Genomic DNA, 22,069 nt, shown 5'->3' on the forward strand with positions numbered 1-22,069 from the left:
TAGTCGTAAGTAGAAAAGGAAATAGGTAATAGGAAGGATGAGAAGAATAATAGTAATACAGGCTTATTAAATAGTTTGAGTGCTGTGGGCATTAGTTGTTTAGCAGTGTGATGGCATTCGGGCAAAAACTGTCCTTGTGTCTTGTTTTTCTGGGGTGCAGTGCTCTATAGCGTCGTTTTGCGGGTAGGAGTTGAAACTGTTTATGTCCAGGATGTGAGGGGTCTGTAAATATTTTCACAGCCCTCTTTTTGACTCGTGCAGTATACAGGTCCTCAATGGAAGGCAGGTTGGTAGCCATTGTTTTTTCTGCTGTTCTAATTATCTGTTGAAGTCTGTGTCTTTCTTGTTGGGTTGCAGAGCCAAACCAAACAGTTATAGAGGTAGCACCTAAATATTTGGTAATGCACCTAAAAAGTGGGCAGGTCTTTCATCTCAAGGCTCTTCTTTAGGATATAATAGGTGGCATGCCATGCGAACCAAAATGGCTAGATTCGTTCAAGATTTATTTATTTTATTTATTTATTTATTTTGTCACAACAGTATATATAAGCATAAGCATGAAAGTAACTATATAATATATAAGCATATATATAAGCATAAGCATGCAATAACTATATTAATTGGATATAATGAAAGAAAACAATAGGACAGGAACGGTAGGCACGTTTGTGCTCTTATGCACGCCCCTTACGGACCTCTTAGGAATGGGGTGAGGTCAATAGGGCAATAGGGCCTCTGGTGGCTCAGCAGACTAAGTCTGTCTGTTATTAACACAGCTGCTTGCAATTACTGCAGGTTCAAGTCCCACACCAGGCCCAAGGTTGACTCAGCCTTCCATCCTTTATAAGGTAGGTAAAATGAGGACCCAGATTGTTGGGGGCAATAAAAAGTTGACTTTGTATAAAATATACAAATGGATGAAGACTATTGCTTAACACTGTGTAAGCCGCCCTGAGTCTTTGGAGAAGGGCGGGATATAAATTCAAATAAAAAAAAAAATAGTAGACAGTTTTTGGTTAAAGCTTTGGGGATTTTGAGAAGAGACCACAGAGTCAGGTAGTGTGTTCCAAGCATTAACAACTCTGTTACAGAAGTCATATTTTCTGCAATCAAGATTGGAGAAGTTAACATTAAGCTTAAATCTATTGTTTGCTCTTGTATTGTTGTGATTGAAGCTGAAGTAGTCTTTAACAGGAAGGACATTGCAATAGATGATTCTATGAGTTAAACACAGGTCCTGTCGAAGGCGGCGGAGTTCTAAGTTTTCTAAACCCAAGATTTCAAGTCTGGTGGCATAAGGTATTTTGTTGTCTTCAGAGGAGTGGAGAACCATATAGAAGATATGAAGCCCAGACCAAGCAAAGATTCATACAGGTTAGTGCAGTGGATGAATTCAAGTTTTTTTCCCCCTGTATTTCTTACTTACTTATTTTTCACATTTCACATTACTACCCATCTCTTCTGTACCACCCATCGCTTAAAGCAATGGTGAAGTCCAACTTTTTTTACTACCGGTTCTGTGGGTGTGGCTTGGTGGGCGTGGCCGGGGAAGGATACTGCAAAATCTCCATTCGCACCCCAGTCCTGGGGGAAGGTTACTGCAAAATCCCCATTTCCTCCCAATCAGCTCAGACTCGGGAGGCAGAGAATAGTTGGGGGCGGGACCAGTCAGAGGTGGTATTTACCGGTTCTCCAAACTATTCAAAATTTCCGCTACTGATTCTTCAGGACTGGTCAGAACCTGCTGAAACCCACCTCTGGTCAGAACAATGGTTTTGTAAGCTTCCTCTGCTCATACAATAGCTTGAGCTTATTCGTGGTTATAGCACCAGGCTAGAATGTGGTAGACTGGGTGTTCCAGTCTCATATTAGGCTTGGATGACTTTGGGCCAATCACCAGGAGACCGTGAGTTCTAGTTCTGCCTTAGCCGTGAAAGCTGGCTGGATGATTTTGGACCAGTCGCTCTCAGTCCAACTCACTTCACAGGGTTACTGTGAAGAAGAGCAGAAGGAAGGCAAACTCGGTACGTTTGCCCCCTTGAGCTATTTATAAAAAGAATATAAAGGCAGGATATAAATTAAATAAATAGATGTGTATCTCAGTTGCTGGTCATAACAACTCTATTTTAACTTCAAAGAGCCGTAGATCAAAGTAAGAGTGGAGGAACAAGCCATTGGTATCAGATCATCTAGGATGCTAGGATGCGCATTAATGTAATAGGCATTATTTGATGTGATGTCCTGTGATATCATTTGCTGCTCCTCTGAGCTTTATTGCTCATTTTACGTGTCATCTCCAAGAGCCGTGATGGCGAACCTATGGCATGCATGCCACAGGTAGCACGTGGAGCCATATTGGTGGGCATGTGAGCATTGCCCTAGTTTAGCTTCGGTGTGCATGTGCGTGCCGGCCAGCTGATTTTCAGTCTTCCAGGCCCACCAGAAGTCTGGAAACAGGCCATTTCAGGCCTCCGAGGGCATCCGGATGAGTGGGAAAGGCCATTTTCGCCCTCCCCAGGCTCCAAGAAAACCTCTAGAGCCTTGGGAGGGCAAAAAATGGGCTTACCGGGCCCACCGTGCCATCACGTGCCAAAAGTGGGGGGAGCATGGGGGGGCGTGCATGCAGTGCGGGGGGGGCGGAGGGGTGCATTGAATTATGGATGTGGTCACGCGCATTTGCAGCAAGAAGAAACTGCCCATTTCAGCTTCAGCACAGCCTGATTAGCACAAGTTGATTGTCCCTTGGATCGGCCTCCCGACTATCAGCTGTTTCAGGCTGCAGGGATTGCCACGGCCTATTGGTGCGCGGGCCTCTGCTGCTTGCTGCAAGGAGGTAAATTGCTGGGAGCAGATTTTTTTTATTTTCTTGTGCTAATCAAGCTATGCTGAAAACAAAAAGGAAAATAAAGCAGGCCGTTTGCTGCAACGAGGCAAAATTGCTGGGAGGCAGATTTCTTTTTCTTGTTTTCCTCACCAAAAAAGGTAAGTGCATCTTATAGTCCGGAGCGTCTTATACTCAGTGGTGGGATTCAAGTAATTTAACAACCGGTTCTCTGCCCTAATGATTTGTTCCAACAACCGGTTCGCCAAACTGCTCAGAAAGTTAACAACCGGTTCTCCCGAAGTGGTGCAAACTGGCTGAATCCCACCACTGCTTATACTTCGAAAAATACGGTAATATATATATTAAATGGGACCTGGATAATGACATCCTTCTGCCTGGGTTTTGCTGCTGAGAAACTAACAAACTGGTGGTATCTCTTTATCCTACGAAGAGATGGGATTGGAGCCTGGCGGCCAAATCTGATTTCCGTATCGTTTCCCCTGCCCTGTGCAATGTGCTTACTTGTTCTTTCTTGACGTGGTGGCTCAGCCGACTCCCTGGTTGGTCTGTCCCTTTCCTTGCAAACAGCTGCCAGAGACGATTGGCATCTGCAAAGTTAAACTTGGCTTACGACGAGTTATGGAGGGAGGAGATTAAATGTCCCCAGGGAGAAGCCAACACGGCAGGGAGCTTCATAATGATAAACGTTCTGCATTTAGACTGGCAGAATGTTTTCCTTGGCAAGCTTTGGCACAGCATGTCTTTTTATCCTGAATATGTGGTTCAAGGAAGCCCTCGACTTAAGATCGCCATCAAGTTCCAACGTGTCCATTGCTATGGAAGTGTCGTGTCCCACTCCTCCGCTGACGGCCGGGTCAGGGAAATCCGAATCAGGCGTGCCTCTGCAGCTCTGCCAAAGTCCTAGCAAAGTTCTCAAGGCAGGCAGGAGACCAGAAAGTGACTTCAGCAAGATATGTTTAAACTTTGCCTGACTCAGAGAATGCCAGAAAGCAGATCCTTTATATAGGCCATGGGGTGTGGCTCCATGACTCAGCACTTATCCAGGCCTGCCCCTCCCTTCCTTCTGTCGCCGCCGCCTATCAATTCTCCTGAAGTGAGGGTCGCTCCAGTCTCCAGCTGTTGGTAATTGACCTCCCTCAGGCTCACATGCTGTGGAGGAGGGGGAGGGGTCTAGTTGCTCCGTTTGCCTGGGCATGGAGCCAGAGCTGGGGGCTGGAGGTACTTCTTCCTCCTCAGCCTGTCTGGGCATGGAGCCAGGGCTGGGGCCAGGAGGCATACTAGGACATTCCTCAGCGTTCGGAAGCAGATAAGAAGGCCCCGGCTGTGGTGAAAGCGGACGAGACACAACAGGAAGGCAGTTGTCGCCGTCCCGTTTTACAATCTTTTTTGCTACAGTTCTTAAGCGGATCATTCATGTGGTCGCTCAGTGAATTTTACTCCCCCCCCCTTGACTTTGTTTATTGGAAGTGAGTTGGGAAGGTTACAAATGCTGGTCACATGACTCCAGGGCAGTGAAATGGTCATAAATCGCTGACGGTGGCTGAGTGCCTGAATTTTGTTTATGTCACCAGGGTGTTGCGGCAATGGTCGTGTGAAACCCAGCTGTTAACTGGCTTTTTTTCAGTACCGTTGAGTCTTCGGTCACTGACTGAATGGTTGTAAGTCAAGGACTACCTGTATTGGGCTGATAAAAGTTCCTTGCCATGTTTACCATTTTAGCATCCCAACAAGATAGAATTGTGGAATAAGACCTCTACCCAATCCAATTTTTTTTACTATCGGTTCTGTGGGCGTGGCTTGGTGGGTGTGGTGTGGCTTGGTGGGTGTGGCACGGGAAGGATACTGCAAAATCCCCATTCCCTCCCTACTCCTGGGAGAAGTCTCCCGGACTGAGGTGGGGACAGAACAGATACTGCAAAATCTCCGTTCCCACTCAACTTTGGGGCCAGTCAGAGGCGCTATTTGCCGGTTCTCCGAACTACTCAAAATTTCCGCTACAGGTTCTCCAGAACCTGTTAGAACCTACTGGATTTCACCCCTGGTTGTTATGCTTTTGCATACAGCTTTAAGTTCGTATATATCAGTATCAAAATCTGTAGATGTCTGTCCGGGTTAGAAATAAAACAACATACAAATTATATATCGTAGCCAAGTTGAAAGAACACTGGTTTTATTCAGGCAGTTGGGAGGATGGGGAAAAATATATTAACAATCAATTTATCTTATTGGAGGGAGTATAACTCTTACAAATATTTACTTGACTTAGAAAAGGGATATTATATACTGTATATGTGTATGTATGTATGTATGTATGTATGTGTATATATATATACACACATACATGTTTTCTGAGGTTTTCGTGGGTGTTTGTATGTAGGTCTTTGATTATTCGGGTTTTCTCCTGCGTAAAATTGGAAGTGTCTTGGCGATGTTTCGACGAAATCCCATTTGTCATCTTCAGGCTAGGTGTTTACGGCTTCGTGCTTCTAGGACGAAGAAGTTCTCCTAGAAGCACGAAGCTGTAAACACTTAGCCTGAAGATGATGAATGGGATTTCGTCGAAACATCGCCAAGACACTTCCAATTTTACGCGGGAGAAAACCCGAATAACCAAAGACATAGATATATATATGTCCAAAGACCTACATATATATATATATCTCAAATATGTAAAGCTGGCAAATCATGTATGCTTCTGTACAAAGGACCTCCCCCCTCCCTCTATGAAAGCTTGCAAGGTGCCTTAGATCAGACACTGGAGAGCTTTTTGCCAGATGATAATTTGGAAACCAAAGAAACATTTGGCACGGGCAAATGCTCTCAGCATCTGTACCCAGGGGGATAGCAATAACTGGCTTCGTAGGTGTAGGTTAACCCCTTTGTGCAAAAGGCGATTGCAAGAAAAAGAGAGAGAAAGGGAGAGATGCTTAGAACCAGAAAGAAATTCACTGTGATCCGAAATTAAAACTGGATCCCCTAACCATAATCAGCTGTCAAGAAATAATACATGGAATTTGGTGGTGGTGTTTTTTGTTTTTTTCTTCCTAAACTAGGGTTGATCCTCGATCTATGACTGACTCGGTAATGGGCATTGACTCGCCTATCCTTGTGATACAACCTGCCCTATAGATTTATGGTGGATTATTTGGGGGGATGTTCTGCCCTCCAGATTTTAACAACTCCTTTCAATAATACAACCCTTCAGAAATGCTAGGTGGAAAGACTTAGAAGCCTTAGTACAGGGGTCTCCAACTTTGGCAACTTTAAGACTTGTGGATTTCAATTCCCAGAGTTCCTCAGGAAAGCTTTGCTGGCTAATGAACTCCGAGAGTTGAAGTCCACAAGTCTTAAAAGTTGCCAAAGTTGGAGACCCCCACCTTAGAAGGCTATGTAATTCTGGGAGTTGCAATCACAAGGTATATGGAAGAGGCCAAGGTGGCTAAAACAAGCCATGAAAACTTCTCCCTTTCGCACCTGAAGTTTAGAGTTCCAGGTAAACGTAAGCAACCTTTTCCATTAGCACCTTCACCGAGAAGATAAATCTTGAAACCTATAATCTCCCTTGCAAGTTAACGGGGGCTGCAGCTGTGTGCTTTTAAGTGGCCGAAGCTCTTTAAGGTGTTTTGAAGACAGCTCAAAAAGAAGAAGAGCGTAAGATGGGGGCGACTTCAGTCAACGTGAACGATTATGGAACAAACTGGGCGTTTGCCGCACAAACCCCGCAGCTTCTTTCTGGCTGAGAAGTGGTCGTGTGCAACACCTACGTGGGATGAGCAATCAAGCCAAGTGCTCATCTTTCAAATGGTTTTGGAAACATTATAGATTGGTGGAAGGTTCGGTTGTAGACCAAGATGTGGCAGAATTAGCAGCCAGTCCGAGTAGCGTTTTGCCACACATGAGGTGCAGCAGTTCCACAGACTTCAATCACACACCCACACCCCAGCACTATATAGAACTATATCCATTTATTTATACATACATATAGATATAGATATATATTCTGAGGTTTTCGCGGGTGCTTGTATGTAGGTCTTTGGTTATTCAGGTTTTCTCCCGCGTAAAATTGGAAGTGTCTTGGCGACGTTTCGACGAAGTCTCATTCGTCATCTTCAGGCTTCAGCTTCGTGTTTCTGGGAGCAATGTGTGATCGCAGCTGTTTCTTCCTTTTAACTGCTAGTTTAACTGCAAACCCCCACTAGCAGTTAAAAGGAAGAAGCAACCCCCCCAGCAGAAGAAACCCCCACTAGCAGTTAAAAGGAAGCAGTTAAAAGCAGTTAAAAGGAAGAAACAGCTGCGATCACACATTGCTCCCAGAAACACGAAGCTGAAGCCTGAAGATGACGAATGAGACTTTGTCGAAATGTCGCCAAGACAAGACACTTCCAATTTTAAACATCGCCAAGAAACCTCCAATTTTACGCGGGAGAAAACCCGAATAACCAAATACCTACATACAAACACCCGCGAAAACCTCAGAAAACACACACATATATATATATATATATATATATATATATATATATATATATATATATATATATATATTATACACACACACCCATGCACGCGCACACAATTTTCATATCTGAACAAACTATAATAACCATATTATAGTTAATAATACCATTCCTTAGGAATCTTTTTTGCCCACCCTTTAGTGGCATGCTTGAGGCACAAAACAGAGAGCATTTGGCACAGTGTGTGTGTGAAGACACACTCCCCCCCCCACCCGCACAAAACACACCACAGACAAAAGTGCAAGCACTGAGCATCCAGCCAACAGCTGGAGGATGGTGTTACAACCACAGAGCTCTGGAAGAAGACGCAGGATTTTGCTTGCAGGACAACAACCGTTGGGTTTTCTAGTTCCTCCTTTCTTTAGTCAAAGGTGGAAAAAAAAACTTGTAGCCAAGATGTGCGTGCAATTCCCAGACCAGTTGGGGTTGATGCAACTCCATTGAAGTTCTTGAAGGCCACAAGATCTCCGTCCCTGACTCAGTTGAAGGAGGCCCACTAAGACAGCTGCTATAAAGCACGCAACTCCATAAAACTACGATCACTTGCAAGATCACTGTTTTATCGGAACTGAAAAACAGGTCTTCCGAAAATTATAGCAAAACAGCTCTTCCAAATGCGATTCCACAGGCGAGAATCTATTGCCTGGTGAGGCCAATTAAAGTTCCTAGATCCAGATCCAACATGCGGTTAAGCCAATGCTATCCCCGGTAGTGCCAGATTCAATTATCGCTCCGTAGCGTGATTTTCCACCAAACACCCTGAGCCCAAGCGCTCTGGATCCAAGGAATTTGGCCTGGCTTAAACCTTTGATGACATCTCAACTCTGTTCAATGATAGCATCTCAGTGGGAGGCAACAGCCTGGTAGATGATGTGTGATAGCAAAGGGCAGAAGAGCAGATTGAGTTTCAATTGAAAGTTAACCTCATGAGACATTGCAAGAGAGAAAGGCAAGGTTGACAGTGGAGTTCCTACTCAGGAAGGTTTTATATTATTGGTCAAATGTATTTCATTCTCTTTATCTCTGAAGACAAGAAGCTTCTTACTGAAGATGCTCCGCAGATGTGCTGTACTACAATTCCAATTATTTCCAGCCAGTACTAGAAGTTGTGGAAATTGTCACCATAACACTAGGGAAGAGTTAACAACTTGGCCCGAAGCCCTTACACGTTTGGGAATTGCAAGACGGAGATATGGACCATTTTGGTAGGCCCCGGAAATGGAGCTCTTCTCCCCATGCACGATGGCTTTGAACAGTTCCCTAGTGCAGCTCCTCTCCGTTTGTGACTAAGACAACCACCCACAAATGGGCTGATCTCTGGAACTCCCTTTCTACAGCCGGACTCCAGGCAGAATTTAGCCCAGGTGGAATAGCCAGAGAGGATCTGTGTGCCAAGAATTTCAACATCTGGTTACCTTTGAATCCGCAGGCAGAGAGAGAGAGAAAAAATCTCCATCCTTTACTTGATACAGCCAGAGTATGTAAGAAGCCAACATTGACATGAAACAACAAAATGTTCACACCAGCCTGCCATCCCCGAATGGCATCTTGCAGATGTGTTGCAATTACGAATCTCAATCCTGGGACTGGCAGCTCCAACATCTGGACCAGGACAACTTGGGGGGCCTCTCCCAAGTATTGACTTTGTTGAGTTCCTTAATGCACTTATAACTGGCTTCCACCCAAAAAATGGAGAAGAATGTGAAAAGATCTCAAGCCTGAAAGCAAGGACCTGACTGATAAACAACATTTGTGGATCATCGCAAAACTCGCAGGACCATTGCAGGTCCTGGACAGATATCCATTTTAATGATCTCAACTGAGAGCAGTGAGGGAGGGAGGAATGTTCTTTGTGAATTGTTTTAGATTTCGAAACAATATCAAATCCTCAGGGAATGAAGCCCAGGAAGGAGTTTAGTCATCAGCAGTTGGCGCAAGGAGGTATGACTTCTTTGAGTTTGAGTTCCGTTCCATCCTCTGTCTGGACAGAGAAAAACTACTAACACAAGGAACGGGTGGGCTGTGCGTGTCATTGTTTGTGCTGTGTGTGTGTGTGTGTGTGGATTTGTGTGTGTGTGTGTGTGTGTGTGTGTGTGTGCGTGCTTTTAGGGATTTCTGACAGTTTCTCTTCTTCACTCAAGTTCATTCTGTGCGTGTTGTCTTCAGGTGAGTTGTGAACCACTACACTCGTGCTATTGCCCTAAAGTGCACTAAGACAGGGGTCTCCAGCCTTGGCAGCTTTAAGACTTGTGGACTTCAACTCTGGGAGCTGAAGTCCACAAGTCTTAAAGCTGCCAAGGTTGGAGACCCCTGCACTAAGACAAATCCCAATCCAGCTGGCTATACCTCTTTAAAAGACCTATGGCACCTTATATTAACTTCTTCGTCCCAAGTGCTTTTCAGATTGGCAGATCCCAGCATCTAAAACGCCCCCAAGCTGGCAGCACCACATCTGGGATAACCGCTAAACTCAAAACCCCCACATCTCGTGGCCCCTCGGGACTACGAAGGCTGCCTTTAGGGCTTACGGATTTCTTGCGTAATGAATCAAAGCGCCTTCCAGCTCCTTGGTGTCGGTCAAGACAGGGAGTGAGTTCCTTCTTCTCCGTGGCCTACTGCAAAGAGGCCACGCTCTCAACGAATGCCAATCCCATTTTCATCTGGGCATTCTCCCTTGAGGAACAGTGGCATCTGCCTTGGCTTTGCCCCCTTGTGCTTTTAGAGGCAGTCGTATCCCATCTGTGACCTTGCTGGGATGAGGCTAGTTGCATGCAGGGAAACATGTAGTCAATTAAGCTGCATTTCTTGCTTGCCGGCTGCCAAAAAAACTGCTCTCTCTGTAGGTGACTGTCCTTGTGGTACTGTGGGCCACAGCCTCAACCAAGTGCAGTGCAGGAACCCTTCCGTGCGACGCTATCGCCATCGTTAACCTGTGTGTCCCTCCTTCTATCCGTTGGGCTTCATGCAGTCAGGAGAGCCTGCAAAATACTGACCAGGCAAGGGAGGTTCACCAGGGCAGGAAATGAGTACAAACGGGGCAATTGTCGCTCCTCTTGCAGACGGCAGACCTTTGACACAGAAGCATGTGCTTTTTTCTTGCTGCCGTAAAAGGGGAAAAGGTTATTTCTGTGGGGGGGGAAATAAGGCAAGATGCTTGCTGGAAAATATGGCGGACAGCAGGGAGAAAACCAAGAATGGTGCTCCAGATGATGATGATGGTGACGTCATCAATCGGTCTTTCCTAACTTGGCAATCAGCTCATCGCAGATCTTGGTCAACTCTTCGATTTCCTGGTTCTGGAAAATAAAGTGAATGGATACATAAAGCTCAGAAGTGAAATGCTGATTACACACAACCTTCTCTGATAACAATAGCAATAGCACTTAAGACTTATATCCTGCTTCACGGTGCTTTTACAGCCCTCTCTAAGCGGTTTACAGCCTCTTGCCCCCAACAATCTGGGTCCTCACTTTACCCACCTCGGAAGGATGGAAGGCTGAGTCAACCTTGAGCCTGGTGAGATTCGAACTGCGAAAAATGCTCCCGGTTCGGACCGGTTTGGCCGATCCGGTAGCGATAGTGGATGGTTCAGAGAAGCCGCGTGATCATCAGAGCCTTTTTTTTTACTTTTAAAAGCATTTTTTTTACAACCTATGCTTTTAAAAGTAAAAAAAAAAAAAGATCGCATACCAGAGCTGATCAACCCCACCCCCACCCCGTGCGCTGTTCTACTTACCCCATGCCTCCTTTTGGCGTGCTCTACGTGCGCAGACCTCACATTTGGTGCGTGGTGCGCACTGCGCATGCGTGTGTGCAGATCGCATGCGCAGCCAGCAAACCGGTAGTAAACCATTTCAGATTTCACCTGTTGTGACTCGTCCTCCCTCCTCTCCTCAGCCAGGCCCCTCCCGTCTCCAACCGGGCCTTTTATCAGACTCTGAGTCTGATAATGAAGATGAACGGCCTGTCATGACTCCAGCCCCCGGCCCTGGCCCCATGGCCGGAGAGGATTCAAGGAGTGAAAGGAGAAGTCCGATAAACCTCACTCATACAGCGTCTGTTCCTTTGGCTCAGCCTTCAGAGCAGGAAGCCAGCCAGGTGTTGGAATTACTCTGGCCTACTCCCTCTGACCCCTCCCTTTCCCAGATGCTGACAGCAGATCCAGCTGAAGACAATTTAGGATGGGTGGACCCTCGCTTCTGGAGATCTGAGAGGCGATGCCAGCAGAAGGAGAGGTGGGGCAGGTCTGAATAAATGCTGAGTCATGGAGCCACACCCCACAGCCTATATAAAGGACCTGCTTTGGGCATTCCAACCTTGAGTCAAGCAAAGTCTTATCTAGTTTGCTGATATTGGACCCTATCACTGAAGTCACAACTTGGACTCCTGCCTGCCCTGATAAACCTCGAAGGAACTTGGCAAGCTGCAGAGGCTTCGTTGCCAAGTTTGTTATGGACTTCCTTGACTCGTTTGTCAGAGTGGGGGTGGGACACGACATCACCACTGGTCTGTATTTATTCATGTGATACATTAAACAGGAAGTGTAGATGAAAAATACACCAACCCGTCAGAGATTTAGAAACCAAAGCAGCTCCCATCTAAAGTTTCAGATGAATGCAACTGGATTCCTCAGTAAGTCAGTTATAGGGCAAGTTTCTTAATCTTTAAGTAAATAATAATAACCTATGTCTCCTTGGGTCATTGTTTCAGAGACATTTCCTTAGCTAAATAGAGAAATTGACTGACCAAGGGTAGCCAAAAAGCAGTGTTTCTGATTCTGATTCAGATTCAGTGAAAGCAGGAACAACTTTCGACTTCCTACTGGCTTCCCCATTGAGTTTCCTCGTGGGAATCTGCTGGGGAAGCAATGGAAATCTCCCTCTTTTGAGCGTTAATTTGTTGGACGGACACAACAATGCACATGCACATACACAAAAGCTAACAACAAGAAGGAAAAATGTGAATGATTCAACCCCTTTAGGTCTGCGTGAGGTGGTCCGGTCCCGTCAAGGCTGAATCTTCTGAACTACAATAGTTATCATTTGTACTCAATTCCAGGAGAAACGTCGGGTGAATTTCAAACAATTTTCTCCAGTGGGAAAAGCAAGCGAAAGAAATGAAAAGGGACGGGGAAGAATTACCTTCTGCTGGAGGGTCCTTTCAAGAGACTCAACCTTCATTTGTTCTTTTCGAAGTCCAGCATGGAGAGCTGCACTCTCAGCTTTGGCCTTAGTACGGACCTGAGCAATTTCTTCATTGGCTCTGGAAGAAAGGGGAGGGGGCCCAGAAGTACAAAAAGAGAGACAGAGAGATAGACAGACAGAGAGAGAGAGAGACAGACAGACAGAGACAGACAGAGAGAGAGAGAGAGAGAGAGAGAGGCAGAGAGACAGAGAGAGGGAATAGGTATAAAAATAAATTCCATAATTTATTGAATACAGCGGTACCTTAGTACACAACTGCTTTGAAACTCCTTGAATTTGGTACTCAACCTATTTTACCATGAACATTTTTGTCCTGGAACTCGTTGTTTGTTTGGTACTCAATGCACAAGCTAGAATTTGTGTCGGCTGCTTTGTGACTCAGTGCATTATTCCTTATGGGACAAGTTTGTTTGATACTTTATTGTTTTTGGTACTCCTCATGCCTCCTGAAACCAATTAATGATAAGTACCAAGGTATCATGGTGAAATGCTCCCGGTTTGGACTGGATCGGCCGAGCCGGTAGCGATGGCAGTGGGTGGTTCGGAGAACCAGGAGCAAAAATCCCTGCCCACTGGTCTGTACACCAACCGCCACCCATGACCATCCAATTGCCCGGTTGCCCGCTTCTTTACGGCTTGCTTGTTTTTCCCGCCCAAATGGTAGGAACAGGTTGTAAAAAATGCTTTTCAAAGGTAAAAAAAAAAAAAAAGGCTCTGACGATCACAGCTGAGCCGCACGATCGTCAGAACCTTTTTTTTTTTACTTTCCCCCGCATGCACGCTGTTCTACTTTTCTTCCTTGCCATGCCTCCTTTTGGCGTGCACTGCGCATGTGCGCACGCACACCTCGCATTTGGTGTATGGAGCACACTGTGCCTGCATGTAGAGAGTGTATGTTTGGCACACAGAGTGTATGCGCAGCCGCCGAACCGGTAGCAAACTGGTTCTGATTTCACCACTGGACTGCATCACTTAGCAACAGAAGTTCTGATTCCAATTATGGTCTTAAATTGAGGATTATTTGTATCCCATTCCCAGTTCAAGTGTAACATCAAACCACTGGCCTTCTTTGGGTCATGGGAGAGGAATTAAGGGGAAAGCATGCAAACCGGAAATAACTAATAAAGGAGAATATAGCTCAGGGTTGACACGAGGGCTCCTTGGCGCTCTCTGAAACTTGCAGACGTTTTGTCACTCAGCTAGGTAACATCATCAGTGCTATGCCACAGCTCCTGTTGTGCCTCGTCCTCCCTCCTCTCCTCAGCCGGGCCCCTCCCGTCTCCACCCGGGCCTGTTATCAGACTCAGAGTCTGATAATGAACATGAACGGCCTGTCATGCCTCCAGCCCCTGGCCCTGGCCCCATGCCCGGAGTGGAGATCAGGAGTGAACAGACAAGCCCGATAAACTTCACTCCTACAACGTGTGAGCAGGAAGCCAGCCACGTGCTGGAATTACTGACAGCAGATCCAGCTGAAGAGAATTCAAAGTGGGAGCATCCTCTTTTCCGGAGATCTGAGAGGCGACGCCAGCAGAAGGAAGGGAGGGGCAGGCCTGGATAAATGCTGAGTCATGGAACCACACCCCACAGCCTATATAAAGGACCTGCTTGTGGCATTCCAACCTTGAGTCAAGCAAAGTCTCATCTAGTTTGCTGATATCGGACTCTATCGCTGAAGTCACAACTTGGACTCCTGCCTGCCCTGATAAACCTCGAAGGAACTTGGCAAGCTGCAGAGGCTTCGTTGCCACGTTTGATACGGGCTTCCTTGACCCGGTAGTCAGAGGGGGAGTGGGACACGACAGATTGCATAGACAGATTGGCATGATGCAGGGAAAGTGCATTCATTGGTCTTACTTGTCTAATTTCTCCTCCGCATGGATTTTCAAAGCCTGATAGCGCTGCTCCTCTTGCTTGACCCGGTTGAGATAATCCTGAGCACACTTCTTCAAGGCGTCTTCATTCTGGAAGAAAAAGAAAAGCTCAACTTGGCTATGAACCGTGCAGTGGTGGTATTCGGACGGTTCAGGTGAACCGGTAGTGGCAACCACGGTTGGGTCCGCTCACCCACCCAGGCTCTATGTCGTCCAATTTAGCCACGTTTTCAAGGCTGGGGACATGGGCAGAAGTGTTGAGCCCAGCTCCGGCTCAACACATGACGCTACAGGAATCCGGATCGTGGGAGCAACCCGTAAGGGATGACATATCAAGGACTTGTTTGAGGGCTGCAGGGATCTGCGTTTGGCAAGCATGAGAAAGGAATCTGCACACCGATGGCCGGGATAGAGGGAGATGAGGGCTGGGCGTTAGGAAGAGCTGCTTTAGTTCCGGGATTTAGCAGATGACGTGGCAGCTGAGGCTGTCAGACGAGGAGGGAGAGGGCACCCGGGCGTCCAATCAACGGAGCAGTTCAGCCATGAGGCGGGGCCTGAGCAGTGCGGAATGTTTAAAAGGGGCTGAGAGGCAGAAGCTTTCAACGCTGACTTTATAGAGAGAGACCTCGACTTTTACTGAGACCCAGTTTGTATAGCAGACCCAATAAAAGACATCATTATCGGAAACAAAACCCAAGTTGGCTTGTTTATTCTCACAGCGCCTGACCCAACTGTGGCTGAGCAAGCCGAGAGGAAGGTGCATGAACATGCGCAGAAGGCACGTATGTACATGCAGCGAACCGGTGCTAAAAATATGCAAAACCCACCTCTGGAACCGTGGCTTAGAAACCACAGTGCTTAGTTCACCCACTACAAAAAGCCAACAAATCACATTTTGGAGTTGGGACAGAGTTGCTCCTTGCAAGTTCTACTTCAAGACCTTCAACCAATGATTCAAGAAAATGGGATCTTAACACAGAGAAGGTGTTGTGTCCTCCCTCGCCTCCGTCCGAGTGATGGCTTAATTAGCCAGCATTATCAGCTCTGGCAGCAGAATAGCCAGCGTCTGCCAAGAGCCTCTATTATCTTCCACGACGCTGGTGAGTCACTCAGAAACAAACTTCAGCTCTTAATCAGTGGATTTGCCTGTTACAAAGAGACATAGCAGCTCTTGCTGCCTTTTATATCCTGTGGGGTGTGGCTCCATGACTCAGCACTTCCTAGGCCTGCCCCACCCCTGCTTCTGTTGTTCCCTCCTCTCCTGCCTACGAAACCTAGGGTCCAGCCAGGCCTGATTGCCATCAGCTGGGTCTGAAGGTGTGGCCTGGGGGGGGGAAAGACTCAGGACACGGAGGCCTCGTTATCTCTTCCACCTGGCATGTCTCTGGCTCCTGGAGCTGAGCCAGAGAAGCCGGTGCTCCCGAGGTAAGCCCTGACGGCCCTTCCCCCTCACTGTCCAAGTCACTTTCTGGCAGCAGGCCCGGCTCAGGGGGTGCAGGCACAACAGAAGGCAAGTGTGGAGGGAAAGATCTCTCTTTCTTTCCAGACCTATCATATAACCATTTCTCCTTAAGGTGGGAGGAACATTAGATGTCCTGGAACCATCCATTAGAAACAGTGGCGATTTGTTTTGGCACATTACATTCGATGGAGGAATCTAACTTGGTTTATTCTACAGATTGTATTTTGGTAACGTGTGAATTGATGTGTGAACCAAACCTATCTGTTTTATCTTATCTCATATTGATTCTACTAACAGCTTGATGGTGAATCTACGGCATGTGTGCTGGAGATGGCGCACAGAGCCAGCTCTCCGGGCACACGAGCTATCACCCATTGCTCTTCTGGGTTCTGGCACACCAGTCAGCTTGTTTTCATGCGCATGGGAGTGTCGGAAACCGGAAACCGGAAAAGCGCATGCACGTGTTGGGAAGATATTCTTCTGGTTTTTGGCACGCATGCACGCACAAAGATCAGCTGGCCAGGGCACGTGTGTGTGTGCTGGAAACCGGAAAATTATCTTCCTGGCACATGCATGCGCACCGGGACGGCTGCTCTTCTGCATGCGCACTCCCGTTTCGGCACTGGGTGTTGAAAAGGTTCACCAATACTGTCCTAACAGATAGAAGTTCTGTGGTAGAGTTGTTTCTCATTGCCTGATTGGTACAGCAGAAGAAGCAACGATGCAAAGCTAACTCTTTAGCAGTGGGCCACAATTCCTCTCCATCGACTTGATAACTTTAGACAACAATGTTCATAAGGACAGTCTCCAAGAAGCAGAGGTGAAATGCTCCCGGTTCGGACCAGATCGTCTGATTCGGAAGCAATGGTGGCGGGGGGTTTGGAGAACCGATAGCAAAAATCACTGTCCCCCTCCCAGCTGAGCTGCGTGATCATCAGAGGTTGGTTTTTTTTTTTTACTTTTAAAAGCATTTTTTCTTCGGCTGAAAAAATGCTTTTTAAAGTTAAAAAAAAGCCTCTGATAATTGCGCTGCTCAGCTGGGATTGTCAGAGGCTTTTAAAACCTCTTTGGTCGAAGAGGTTGTAGAAAAAAATATTTTAAAAGGCTCCTCTGGCGATCCCAACTGAGTTGCCTCATCATTAGAGATCATTTTTTTTCTTTTAAAGGTTCCCCCCAAAAAATGCTTTTAAAAGAAAAGAAAAGCCTCTGACGATCAGGCAACTCAGCTGGGATCGTCAGAGGAGCCTTTCAAAAGCATTTTTTTTACAGCCTCTTCGGTCAGAGGTTGTAGAAAAAATGCTTTTAAAAGTAAAAAAAAAAAAGTTGGCCATGTCCACCCAGTCATATTACCCCCCCACTACCTAGCCACGTGCACAGAACCGGTAGTAACAAATTTTACATTTCACCCCTGCCAAGAAGGTATATAAGACCAGGATAAACAGAAAGGGGATTGGTACAAAACCCACATTTAATCTCCTGCAATTAAAACTTAGTTCAAATTCAATTCAATCCATCAAGAACACCTAATGTGACTGCTGCACCCCATGTTTTTGTCATTTCAAAAACAATATTTTTGGCTGGGAGTTTAGAAGACTGCGTGCAACCAATACACTGGGTAGGGGGCTTTAAATCAGGGGTCTCCAACCTTGGTCCCTTTAAGACTTGTGGACTTCAACTCCCAGAGTCCCTCAGTCAGCAAAGCTGGCTGAAGAACTCTGGGAGTTGAAGTCCACAAGTCTTAAAGCAGGGGTGAAATGCTCCCGGATCGGAGGGGATCGCACGATCCGGTAGCGATGGCGGCTGCTGGTTCGGAGGACCGGTAGCAAAAATCCCTGGCCCCGCCCCCCTGCCTCTGCTGAGCCGCACCATCAGCAGAGGGTTTTTTTTTTTTTACTTTTAAAAGCCGGTTTTGCTACAGCCAAAACCTTCCTTTAAAAGTAAAAAAAAGCCTTTGAGGATCCCGCTCCTCAGCTGAGATCGGCAGCCTTTAAACTTAAAAATTAAGATTAAAATTAAAGGCTACTCTGGGGATCTCACCTGAGTTCCTCATCAGCAGAACCTTAAAAAACATGTTTTCTGTAGAAAACATGTAGAAAAACTCCTTTTAAAAGAGTCTAAGCCACTTACCTGATTACTGATCGACCTCATGGCTCTGCTCACAGCCCGAAAGCCCCAGTTTCGCTTTTAGCACAAGACAGAACTAATCTAAACTTAGCTAATCTATTTCACCACTGAGTGATTAATGCTGTCTGGCTGAGGAACTCTGGGAACTGAAGTCCACAAGTCTTAAAGGGACCAAAGTTGGAGACCCCTGCTTTAAATTGTGCATCCCTGGAGACCCCTGGAGACCCCTGGACTTCCGTGAAGGAAAACCCATGGGGGGGGGGAAGAGAGACTTTTTTTTGCACCTTCTTGAAACCTTCCAGGACTCCTTTGAGGTTCTCGTATCTCCTGAACAAATCGGACAAAGATCTCTCCACCGAATTCAGGTCAGACAACGCTTGTTCCTTCTCCATCGTCAGCTGCTGGAGACTCTTCTGGGACGTCATGTTGGTTCTCTGCTCGTCCTCTGTGAATTCAAAGGCAAAGGGGAATGATAACTCTGCTTCCACAGGCCTTTAGCCAAGAGACATCAAGCAGAGCAGGAGACGGCAATCTTCCTTTTCATCTTCAGGAGGCATTTTCCTTTATGGGTTGCAGGGAACGTGATGCCACTAGAGGGGGTAGAATCCATATATTTTAATCTACATTTTCCTATGGAGAGCTTTCAGGGTTTTTAAGAGGCAAAACTTAAAAATATTTTTACAAGAAGAGTTCTCCACTCCTCTGATCACAACAAAATACCTTATGCCACCAGATTTGAAATCCTGGGTTTAGAAAATGTAGAACTCCGCCGCCTTCGACATGATCTGAGTTTAACTCATAGAATCATCTATTACAACGTCCTTCCTGTCGAAGACTACTTCAGCTTCAATCACAACAATACAATACAAGCACACAATAGATTTAAGCTTAATGTGAACCGCTCCAATCTTGACGGCAGAAAATATGACTTCAGCAACAGAGTTGTTAATGCCTGGAATGCACTACCAGACTCTGTGGTCTCTTCCCAAAATCCCCAAAGCTTTAACCGTAGACTATCTACTATTGACGTCACCCCATTCCTAAGAGGTCCGTAAGGGGCGTGCATAAGAGCACCAGCGTGCCTACCATTCCTGTCCTAATGTTCCCTTTAATTGTATCCAATTTGTATGGTTATTTCATGCTAATACTTATATATACTGTTGTGTTTGACAAATAAAATAAATAAATAAACTTCTGTTTAAAGCTAGGCTTCCAAAACGGAGGGATTCTTCAAGTGTGTGGACTTTGACTTCCCATTTGTAGACCTATAGGGCCGTTGCTGAGAATTCCGGAAGGGAAAATCCATCACATCTGGTGGCTGCGCTGGAAAAGAGGGGGGTTTTACCCTGCAAATCAAACTTTAAAAAAAAAAAACACCTCCTCCCTTTTTAGAACCCTGTAATCCCTTAATTTGAGGTAGAGCCGGAGGTGGGTGGGTGGATGGAGCGAAGGGTTTACCAGCCGGATGCCCTTCCTGACACCATGCGGAGTTTGTAGTAGGTAGTTTTATTTTGTGCCCTAAGAGAGAAATATCTGCCACGACCTAGAATTGAACTCTCGACCTCCCAAGTGGGAGTCGAGCATTTTCACCATTAGGCCAACATGCTGCTCCACCTAGGGGTCTGCAAACATGGCTCTTTTAGGACTTGTGGACTTCAACTCCCAGAGTTCCTCAGCCAGCAAAGCAAAGCTGGCTGAGGAATTCTGGGAGTTGAAGTCTACAAGTCTTAAAGTTGCCAAGGTTGGAGACCCCTGGCTCCACTGATCAAATCACCCTCAAAACAGAAATATATATCAGAATTTCAGATTCTAAGGAATTTGGTTGGTGCCTCCAGCTTTTACAAGAATTAAGTACTGGTTTTGTCCATTAACACACACACACACACACACACACACACACACACACACCAGGGAGAAAAGAATGCAAAATATTTAGCCCCATCAGGTGCAATGGTGATGCTGGAGGTATAAGTTGCTCATCCACAAGCTAGGAATTTCTTCCACTTTAATTCCACAATCTGAGAGGAACATATAAAAAGCAGTGGCTAAAGATAGGTTTTTTAATGGAGTTCCTCAAAAAAATTTTGTCCAAACGACAGGATCTCTTTGTACTCTACGTTTAGTACTTCACCTGTATTACTAGCATATGCACCAAGACAAATTCCTTGTGTGTCCAATCACACTTGGCCAATAAAAAATTCTATTCTATTCTATTCTATTCTATTCTATTCTATTCTATTCTATTCTAGTCTAGTCTAGTCTAGTCTAGTCTAGTCTAGTCTATTCCATATTTTCTATTCTATTCTATTCTATTCTATTATTCTATTCTATTCTATTCCTATTCTATTCTATTCTACTTGACCAACAGAGCACAGGATATGTTTTCGTTTGCAAATATGAGCAATCCAAGTACATACCACCTGAAAAAAGCTGGTAATATGCAGTTTGAGTCATGCGCTCAAAGTCTTAGGCAAAGTTCTTAAATTATACTTAAGGGGAAAAAAACCCTCTATCTTTGATTGGAGCAGATTGTTTTTCTCCACCCCATCATCATTTGCTGGCTGGGAAATTTTGGGAGTCGAAGTCCATGCATCTTAAAAAGAAGAGAGAGTCAAACTATTCTCCAAAGCACCTGAGGGTAGAACAAGAAGCAATAGGTGGAAACTAATCAAGGAGAGAAGCAACTTAGAACTAAGGAGAAATTTCCTGACAGTGAGAATAATTAATCAGTGGAACGACTTGCCTGCAGAAGTTGTGAATGCTTCAACACTGGAAGTTTTTAAGAAAATGTTGGATAACCATTTGTCTGAAGTGGTGTAGGGTTTCTTGCCTGGGCAGGGGGTTGGACTAGAAGACCTCCCAGGTCCTTTCCAACTCTGTTATTCTATTCTATTTGCTACTCTTGGCTCTGTCTCCTATTTGTAGTCCACCTACAGAATCTACAGCCAAGATATCACAAATATAAATAATTGTTGTCTACTCTCTCCATTTTCTGCACGTTATGAAAACTAGAGAAGACACTCCACAAGCACAAGAAGAAGCTCTAAAACAGCGGTTCTCAACCTGTAGGTCGGGACCCCGTTGGGGGTCGAATGACGATTTACTAGGGGTCGCCTAAGACCATCGCAAATATGGGAGGTATACTTGCGAGTCGAAGAATCGCGCTCCAATGGTTGACTCCACAAGCCAGCTGCAGGCTCTTCAAATCGCTAGCCGAATTCGGCTTCAGGCGCGACGAATTAAAAAAGAGAGAAATCTTTGCTCTGATGTCTCCCTCTCAAGCCAGCTGCAATCACTCCCAATCGCTAGCCTAATCTGGCTTCAGGCGCGATAAACTTAATAGGGGAGGAGTCTCCGCTTTAATGCCTCCGTCCTCAAGGCAATCGCAAGCAGTTCAGATCGCTAGCCAATACGGCTTCAGGCGCGATCGATTCAAAATGAAAATAATTTTACGGTTGGGTTCGCCACATCGTGGGGAATTGTATTAAAAGGGGCCGCAGCACTATAAAGGTTGAGAACCACTGCTCTAAAACAACTATTGGGCTGAAAGTTTGCAGGCTGGCATAAACTTGAACATGCTGGCTTCCTTATTTGTTCCTTCCAGTAATTTGCAAGTGAACACCTGGCCTTTATCAGCGGCTTACCTATCATCTGTGCAATTGTCTTCTCATATTCAGCCACAATCTTCCTAAAGAGGAAACAGAAGTAAAGATATGCATCAGTTTGGAGTCTCTATGCTCCCATAAGAGACCAAAATCCACCCCCATCACCCCAAAGTCACCTGACTTATCAGGTGCCAATTCACCTTGACCGTTAGTAGTTCAGATTCTTGTGTATGAATGAAATAAACTAGTAGTTCTTTTGAACTCTATCCTGGCTCCTGACTTTTTGCACCTGACAACAACTGACTGTATTGTAAATTCCTTAATATAATTAATAGCAGTAACTCTTATCTACTGCTTCACAGTGCTTTACAGCCCTCTCTAAGCGGTTTTACAGAGTCAGCCTCTTGCCCCCAACAATCTGGGTCCTCATTTACCGAA

At 45.8% G+C, this 22,069-nt stretch overlaps 1 protein-coding gene across 5 annotated transcripts in view; it reads right to left on the reverse strand.

Moving 5' to 3' along the window:
* Positions 1-7,000: 7,000 nt before the first annotated feature.
* The window catches only part of TACC1 (transforming acidic coiled-coil containing protein 1), a 122,660-nt gene continuing 107,591 nt past the window's right edge, over positions 7,001-22,069 (reverse strand). For 4 of the 5 annotated variants that reach the window (XM_058194481.1, XM_058194482.1, XM_058194478.1 and 1 more), the window contains 5 exons: positions 21,671-21,714; positions 18,311-18,471; positions 14,424-14,530; positions 12,504-12,624; positions 7,002-10,658 (listed from right to left, as the gene is read on the reverse strand). In XM_058194481.1, the coding sequence (XP_058050464.1) occupies positions 10,590-10,658; positions 12,504-12,624; positions 14,424-14,530; positions 18,311-18,471; positions 21,671-21,714 (502 nt within the window). In that variant the 3' untranslated portion in view covers positions 7,002-10,589. Of the gene's footprint in view, positions 10,659-12,503; positions 12,625-14,423; positions 14,531-18,310; positions 18,472-21,670; positions 21,715-22,069 lie in introns of all 5 variants that reach the window. The other variant, XM_058194480.1, reaches the window with a different exon arrangement.

Source organism: Ahaetulla prasina, chromosome 9, assembly GCF_028640845.1.
Source record: "Ahaetulla prasina isolate Xishuangbanna chromosome 9, ASM2864084v1, whole genome shotgun sequence".
Taxonomy (NCBI): domain Eukaryota; kingdom Metazoa; phylum Chordata; class Lepidosauria; order Squamata; family Colubridae; genus Ahaetulla; species Ahaetulla prasina.